This window comes from Sphaerulina musiva (genome assembly GCF_000320565.1).
Source record: "Sphaerulina musiva SO2202 unplaced genomic scaffold SEPMUscaffold_5, whole genome shotgun sequence".
Classification (NCBI taxonomy): Eukaryota; Fungi; Ascomycota; class Dothideomycetes; order Mycosphaerellales; family Mycosphaerellaceae; genus Sphaerulina; species Sphaerulina musiva.
Window position 1 is genome coordinate 329156 of NW_016017387.1, and position 8072 is coordinate 337227.

Consider the following 8072-nt stretch of genomic DNA (forward strand, 5'->3'; position numbering starts at 1 on the left):
AAAGAGACCCCCNCCCCCCCCCCCCCGCCATCATCATCATATCTCAGCATCATCATCCCCAAATCAGGCGTCCCGCCATCTCTAGCTAGTTAACTACCATACAGTAGCGCGTAGGGGTAGCAGTGATAGTCATCGTAGCAGGAGAAGAAGTAGAAGAAGTAGTAGCAGAAGTAGAAACAGTAGAAACGATATCCAAAGGACACAATGTACATACATATCAGAGATTGAGAGATTTTTTTTTCTTTTTTTTTCGGCTCAAAGTTGGATTTTACTGTGGATAGGTAACCTACCTACCTTGGTAAAAATATCATGGTCTGATTGAGTTGTACAAAAAGAAAGAAATAAAGACAGGGAGGGAGGAGGAAGAGAGTATAGAGAGTATAGAGAGTATAGAGAGTATAGAGAGAAGAAAGATTGTCTAGCTATCTCTCTTAGATAGTCTAGTCCTATTGTCCTACTTTCCCCTCTCCCCGTTCCTTCTCTTAGTCGAACTTCTTCGTAGTTTATATATGTCTTCTTCTTCTTCTTTCTTATTATCTTAATCTTTATCTTTCTTCATCAGAAAAGATTCATTCAGACAAGTACATAGTATATGATACATATATAGCTTTAGAGAAGGAGTAAGAAGGGAGCTCTAAGGAGGAGTAGTAGTAGTAGTAAAGGGTATATCCGCTCCCATCCCATCTAACCCTATCATATAGCGTCCTATTCCAATCCCATCGCAGGTATCCCATCCCATCCCAGCTGGCAAAAATGCACCTTCATAAACCATCAACCATAAATCCATAAATCCATAAATCCATCTCAGGGTCAAAGCCCCAATCATCACTCCAATCATAACGCCATTCCATTTATCATCCATGACCCCCTTCAGATCCCAATCCCAATCCCCCTCCAAAACCCGAATCAATCATAAACCGGCACACACCCGGCAATCCCCATACTAACAAGCACATACACAGCAGCACACACCACCCACTCACCCAGCGGCATGACATCCCCAAACCTCGTCTTCGCAGCAACGAATCCTGTTCCCGTGATAATGAGCAGAGTCACGAAGAAGCGACCTGCAAAGGTGGGGATCATGCTGAAGAGGAGAATGGGGAGGAAGGAGAGGGATAGGATTGCTGCGAGGTTTTGGGGAGGTGGGGGAGTAGGATGAGGTGGTGGTGGATGTTTCCGGATGGGTTGGAGGACGGGGGTGGAAAGTGGTTGCTGTTGTTGTTGGATAGGTTGAGGAAGTGGAGGGGCAGAGTCGAGTATGGGCGAGATTAAATCCTTCTCGTTTTCAGTCGCTAGAAACCGGGTTTCGAGTTCATGGATGGGGGATTTTTGCGTGAGCCAGTCTCGATAGTGTTCGATGTGGTTTTGCTCCGCAGTGGCAGAGTGTTTGGTCATGCTGGCGAAACTGGCGATGGCAGCATTATAATCTTTGGTTTTGAGAAAGATGCGGCCAAGCAGTTCTGTTCGCTGGTGATGCCAGGGAGTGCCAAAGTTCTTATCGCCTCTTCGTGAAGATGGTGTGGGTGGTTGGCCCTCTTCCGGAGGCGGTTCCATAGTCGCAATGATCTCGTCGACCCTGCGAAGTTGTTCTTCCATCTCTTGAAGCTCGTCTTGCATGTGTAGCAGGATTCTGTGGTGAAGGTATTCAAATCTTCGGTAGAGTGGCTGCACGGGAGAGTCTGGGCTGGATAGTTCTCGTGCTAGTAGCTCATATCCTACCACTGTTCGCTGCATGTTATTCGGCGCATCGGGTACTTGGGGTGGGGCACTATGAGCAACCTGTCCTTGCGGAGAATAATAGGAAGCTGAATAGGCCGTCGAAGTATGATTTGGTGATGGATACGAATACTGCTGTACCTGCATGTCATGCATGTACTGCGCCCAGGCACGCTGGGTATCCATTGATCGATTTGACGAGGACGAGTGTGATCTGTGCTGACCAAACGCAGAGTCCACTCGGCGATGAGCATGCGACTGCTGCTCTTGCGCGACATGTTGCAGCAGAGCATCCTTCTGGGCCTGCAGTCTCTCGTCATGACCCTGCTGCTGCTGCTGTTGTTGCGGTGGAACTGGTGCAGAATGAGAATGTGACGTCGATGACTGCCGCGTATCATGCACGAGTCGATCGAATCTCAATCTCGATGCTTCTTCTTCTTCTTCTTCTTCTTTCTCTTCTTCTTCTCCTTCTTCCCCTTCTTCTTCTTCTTCAGAGTCGTGCTCATCGTCTTCTGCAACATCACGAAGCTGAGGTAATTTCTTAACGCTGCTCCTTGGGGGCGATCGATCTAGCTCGGGACTCCGGCTTCCACTTCTTTGACTGTCTACAGACGATGCGTATTGGGCATCATACTTGCGACGTAGCTCTGCTACACTGCCGGTTGCACTGCCCTTTCTCGTGATTCGAGACGAAGCAAAAGTTGACGCACTTGATGGCGTGTCCGGCAACTCGCTCGAGCCAGAATCAGATGGCTGATAGTGGGACGACGACGACGACGACGACGAACGAATAGAGCGCTTGTCCTGAGCATCATCCACTGTCGTTTCCATGTAGTCGAACACGCTAGGCGCTCCGATCGTTGTGACGTTCATCTGCTCCTTGTCCGAAGCTCCGCTGCCTTTCCTCCTGAGTACTCCTTCACCTCTATTATTTTTAGACATTTGATCGAAGGATTGCTGAGTAATGGTGGTATTGCTGCTCGACGAACCATCCGAAGCGCGCGTCAGACTAGACAGTACTGACAACAGAGAAGGATTGAGCAGTGGAAGGGTGTTGCTTCGTCGATGTGTGGATCCTACTTTGACAGCTGATCTCTTGGTAGCACTGCCTCCTTCCTTCAATCTCCTCGCGCGTGGTGCATCACGGTCCCGTCCTTGACCAGGTTGATGCACGACTCTCCTCCCAGGCTTGCCGATGACACTCGATTCGCCAGTTTCCAGAACCCTTGTCAACCTGGGGAAGAAGCTAGTACTGCTGCTCTCCGTGCGACTCCGACTCCTGTTGCTCTGTATTGGCGACCTCCTGTCCTGCTGCTTCCTTCTCCGCGATGGAGTTGTTGCGTCGATATCGAGGCCGTCGAGAGAAGCAGTGTTGGCACTTTCAGTCTTGCTACGTCGTCTGGAAAGTGAGGCCCTATGAGTAGTATCGCTGGTCGGCGTATGGAGTGGTGTCAGCATTGAAAAAGCCGAAGGTCGTTCTGGACTAGGTAGCGGGTCTGGCTAGACAGATATAAACGCCATTAGTGCTGCGCAAACATGCCGAGTACCAGGCTGGCCAGGCAAGGAGAGACCGAGAGAGTGTATTGATAATAATACATCAATATAAGATAGGGAGCGACCACCCTAGAAGACCTAGTTTCCCTTACTTACCATTTTGGTCCAGCGCGGCCGTCAAGGATCTCGTGTTGTATAATTGTATTTTCCCAGCTGAGTCAGTGGGAGCGCGGAGCGTGGAAGACGAGTAAGATGCTGCATCACAATTGTCGTGATTGCAGGCTACCTGTAGTCAAGAACGAAAAGGTGAAACACACACACACACACACAGCGCAAGACGTGGTGGACACCTGCGAGTGTGCGCGCTGCACCAAACAAGCGAGCGAAAAAGGGAGAAGCGTCTCACAGCAGCACGGGAAGACGACTGACTGGGTGTGTAACTCCAAGACGACTGGGCTGCGACAGATAGGCTTGGGGGTTCAGGGGCTATAAAATAGAAAGCAGGCGTGACAAGGAATTGCCAGTTGCGCTTGGGAACGTTGCGATGCGGATGCGCTGGCTCCGGTGGGCTCCAGTGGATGGGATGGGCGGATTCTGCAGACGGTACATGTGTGCGGGCGGATATCTCTGGCCTTCCATTGCTCATGCGGATGCGTGTTGTTGTCGTGGGCTGCCATGGCCGAAGAGTCTCCACGAGTGAATAGCCAGTGTGTGGTGGAGGTGAGAGGGAGAGATAACAGGATGTAGTCACAGGATGTATACAGAGGTAGGACGATGCAAGTCTACATTCCAGTGCTCGAGGAGGGAGTGTCTTGATTGGATCATTTGAATGTGCGTCGGGCTCCGGTGGGCTCACGTGTGGGATACTGGGAGGGGAGGGGGAGGGATGTGGTGGTTGTCGATCATTTTAGAACTCAGGTACTTTGCTACCTTACCTTACCTGGTACTAACCTTTGCTGTGCGCATATCGGAGTTGACGGAGGTCATATAGCGAACCCACGGGCTGGCCCGCAAAGCCTCAAATGTTTGTCGACATTGGTATCTGTATCCATCCATGTAGTATTCGTTGATAATCCAACACCTCCCAAATGGCACGAAAAGCAATTCAAAATGACCAAATCGTCAAACTCATCGTCGGCGCAGGCCAGGCATCTCCTTCGCCGCCCGTAGGTCCCGCGCTCGGTTCCAAAGGTGTCAAGAGTATGGATTTCTGCAAGGTCAGCAACCCTCCCTCCCTCCTCCCTCTCCCTCCCTCCCTCTCAAAAAAAAAAAGACCATTCACTAAACAGCTACCTAACACATCACCACAGGAATTCAACGCGCGAACAGCAAACTACATCCCCGGCACCCCGATACCCGCACGAGTAACCGTCCGCCCCGACCGCTCCTTCCACTTTGAAATCCGCACACCACCCACAGCCTCCCTCCTCCTCTCAGCCGCGGGCGTCTCACCCATCAAAAACAAACTTCGCGGCGCAGGAAATACCGCTGGGCCCAAAGTCAAAGCAGCCGCAGCCGCAGCCGGAGCAACAGGTAAAGCAGCTTTTCATGGAGCTTCTGCTCCGCCGGGAAATGCGGCGTTGGGGAGTGTGGGGAAAATCAGTTTGAAGCATGTTTATGAGATTGCGAAGATTAAGCAGAGTGAGACGAGGTTGTCGGGCGTGAGTTTGGAGGCGATGGTGAAGAGTGTTATTGCGCAGGCGGGGAGTATTGGTGTGATTGTGGAGCCTTGAAATGGTAGGAGGTATATGGGGGAGAGAGAGAGAGAGAGAGAGAGAGAGAGAGAGAGCAATAAACGTCTTTTTGGTGTCGCTCCAAAAAAAAAACAAAAAAGAGACGCTGTGGTGAAGTTGTAGAATAGGGACGTGCTGTGATTGGGACAAAGGCGTTGCAGGTCCATATATACCCACCCATGCAGAGAAATGGACGTGTAGAGTACGAGGCCGTGTTGTACCTACCTAGGAACAGATTCCAAAGAGTTCAAATGCGGCTTCAGGTGTTGACTGTCGTTTCTGGCATTACAAGTATTTACATCTACCCGTCTGGTGCGGCGAAGATCGCACGGCCTGAGGTCATGACCGCCTATTCCCCAACGTATCGATACGCCCTTCCCGAGTCTTTGCAAGCTGCTCGGTGCTGAGCTCAAACCTCCTCCCCTATTACCCATCAAAAAAGTCTATGCATCTGTCTATACCTATGCGCACATGTACTGCCACCAAAACTCCTTCGCTGCAGGTGCCCCCCCTCTCCAATCCCCAGGTCATCGAGCGAACGTGGCGGTATACAAATACACAAAAGCGAATGTAGGGTATCTTCTGGAACCAAAAAATAACTGAGCTCTGCGCGTAGAAAGAGCAGAGCTCAGAAGACTTGAGCCAAAAAAGGAAAAACACCACAAAGGGTGTTTTATTGGCAAAAAGTCGATGAATCGCTGAAATGCTGAAATGCTCGTCAAAATGCTTTCGTCACAAAGCGCCAGGCAATGCAGTCGTCAAATCATGGCAAATGAGAATGTGCGCGTTTTCTGTTTGCTCTTCTCCACTCAGCATCGTGTCATGCGGGCAAGTGGCTACGCTTTTTGGTACTCATTGTCGGATGACGAAGCCAATGTATCGCCTTCCCACGAATCCACGTCAGTCACTGGCGATCGCATGCCGGTAGATGGTTCGCGGCTGCCACTGGAGAAGCTCGAGGAGGAGCCTATCGTCCACTCGTCACTGTCACCGTGGAGAGCAAGCTCGTATTCGTCGAGATCAGCGAGTCCGTACGCATAGAGCTCTTTTTCTTCACCGTGCTCGACATAGTCGTAGTCCCATCGGAACATCTTTCCAGGCTGTAGACGAGGCAAGAAACTTCCCTTGGCGATAAAGTAGGCAATGGAGGCAATGATGCTACCGCCGACCAAATCAATCGCGTAGTGGTGGCTCAAATACATGGTCGCGTACCACATCCACAGAGTGTAAAGCACAAACAATGGCCGGAGCTTTGGAAACGTGTGGGACATGAACAATGCCTCGATGGTCGCGTTTCCGGAGTGTAGTGACGGGAATGCACCGAACACCAGCGGAGAGGCGGTGAAGGTTGATGTGTAGAGATCGATGCCGAACAACTTGTCGATCGCAGCGAGGCCAGCTGGTGATCCAGGGATGGAATAGTTTGCGGGTGCCAATCCGTAGAGGTTCTCGTACCAAGGCGCACTGCATGGAAAGAGGATCTGGATGATGACGCCTGTTACGTTCATATAGCCGAATGCTCTCGCAAAGGTCGGAGTCGTGCCGGGGGGACCAAAGATGAACATCAACCCAGAGCATACAAATGGCGCACCGAAGTGCGTAATGCCGTATGGAAGCCATGCTATCACATCCAAGAAGGCGTTTTTATGTGCCGAAAGGATGTTGCTCAGATTTGCGCCGTACAGGATATTCTCCATTGCCGGAAGAACGCGCACCCAGATACCAGGTCGGTATTGAGGAGGGATGAACTGGCAGGCGTAGAAGAGCACCAGCCATCCGGCGATGGGTAGAAATGGCAGAAAGAACTGCCTTGTGATGGGTATGACCAAGCTCGTCAGCAGCGCGGTGGCGACGGCCGTCTTGAAGAACGGACTCTTTCCCTCGATCATGCATAAGCTGAAGATGGCCAGCACGGCCAGGAACAGATATTGCGCATCGTAGTAACTCCAATGATGCGTTCGGAGAGCACGAAGGGTGTCTGCAGGGTTGAAGGATGTCTCGAGGGAGGCTATCGAGGAGGTCGGGGTTGCGCGGGATCGTATTTTGGAGCGCGTGGAGCGGAACTTGCGTCGGATGCGATGCGGTATGTAGATGGGTATGGCAGGCAGAGTGAAGGATATGCGAGGCATACTCAGAAAGCCGGTGGGAGACATGTCGCGCGAGAAGCTGTCGAGGGAGGACGAGGCGCAGGCGCGGATGCTGCTTTATCGGATCGAAGTCACGGCGGACGGGCGGGCGGGCCACGCAGTCCAAGTTTCACGAAGAGCGCCGGCCAGTGTGATGCTGCTGCTGCTGCTGCTGCTGTTGTGATCGGTGTGTAGGTGACACGACAGTGGCGATGAGGTGCTGTGTACTGTGGTGTAGAGGGCTGCAGACGAAGAAGACGAGGCAGGCTGTTCTCCTACTTTCGTTCGGAGGGACGCCGCAGCAGAAACGGCGTTGGTCTGACAGCTGAAATTGCTCGTAGACGGTCGATCGGCGAAGGCGGTCCACTACTTGAGGGAGCCAGGGAGGGCCCGCGAGATGAAGCTGGTCTGTGGGCTCGGCGCTAACGGCGTGGTGAAGAACCGATGCCCTCTCCGCGTCGTGACACAAAGTGGGAGTGACCGGAGAGTGGCTAGTCGGTCTGTGCCGTTTGCGGCGTGGCAACAGTCTGCTTTGAAACACGCACACAGCACAGTCGGGTCCTAATTGAGGAGGTCGGTATGTATGCGTCGAGTCGGTGGGTAGTGGGAGCAACTGCAGGACACTGGGACGAGATGGAGATGGATGACAGTACATTAATCATTCACTGTGATGACGGCACTGGGAAATGTACGGGTATGCGATGCCCTGCGAGAGGCCGAGAGCGGCATGACATGAATGATGAGAGCTCAGAGCTATGTAGCGTGCCGAGCATGGCTTTTTTCTGAGCGCCTGCAATTTCTGATGTCTCCATTGGCCACTCGTTGCTCATCTGCAGCGCCAACAGCTATCATGGCGCTTGTGACTACCACGCAGCCACGTCCGAAATCCGAATAAAATCTTGTCTCTACGGCGCGGATGATCTCACCACACCAACGCAGGCATTCCTTCATCTGCCCCGGTCCTGGTAGAGATGGTGTGGTCTTCTTTTTTTTTTTTTTT

The 8072-nt window shown here is 52.0% G+C and overlaps 4 protein-coding genes across 4 annotated transcripts in view; 2 read left to right on the plus strand and 2 right to left on the minus strand.

Moving 5' to 3' along the window:
• SEPMUDRAFT_85476 (uncharacterized protein) overlaps positions 1-221 on the plus strand; it is a 2681-nt gene extending 2460 nt beyond the window's left edge. Inside the window, exon 3 of the mRNA XM_016910385.1 lies at positions 29-221. The gene's annotated coding sequence lies outside the window, so the exon portion shown is untranslated. The remainder of the gene's footprint in view (positions 1-28) is intronic.
• A 691-nt stretch (positions 222-912) lies between these two features.
• On the minus strand, positions 913-1818 carry SEPMUDRAFT_12493 (uncharacterized protein; the record flags this gene model as incomplete). Its single annotated transcript, XM_016901941.1, has 1 exon — positions 913-1818. A coding segment is annotated over one exon (906 nt), but the record flags the coding sequence as incomplete, so codon positions are not given.
• Positions 1819-4259: 2441 nt separating this feature from the next.
• On the plus strand, positions 4260-5002 carry SEPMUDRAFT_149129 (ribosomal protein L11). The gene is made up of 2 exons (XM_016905359.1): positions 4260-4430; positions 4524-5002. Exons 1-2 carry the CDS (start codon positions 4302-4304, stop codon positions 4944-4946), a joined length of 552 nt encoding a protein of 183 aa, XP_016760581.1. The 5' UTR covers positions 4260-4301; the 3' UTR covers positions 4947-5002.
• Positions 5003-5206: 204 nt separating this feature from the next.
• SEPMUDRAFT_149130 (aureobasidin resistance protein Aur1) lies at positions 5207-7673 on the minus strand. The gene has a single exon (XM_016905360.1). It carries the CDS (start codon positions 7097-7099, stop codon positions 5783-5785), a length of 1317 nt encoding a protein of 438 aa, XP_016760582.1. The 5' UTR covers positions 7100-7673; the 3' UTR covers positions 5207-5782.
• Positions 7674-8072: the final 399 nt, after the last annotated feature.

Bases quoted from the DNA above. Each gene is read 5' to 3' on its own strand.
- SEPMUDRAFT_149129 (XM_016905359.1), top strand. From the start codon at position 4,302: ATGGCACGAAAAGCAATTCAAAATGACCAAATCGTCAAACTCATCGTC. The intron at 4,431-4,523 runs GTCAGCAACCCT...ACATCACCACAG, and splicing joins AGAGTATGGATTTCTGCAAG to GAATTCAACGCGCGAACAGC.
- SEPMUDRAFT_149130 (XM_016905360.1), bottom strand. From the start codon at position 7,099: ATGTCTCCCACCGGCTTTCTGAGTATGCCTCGCATATCCTTCACTCTG.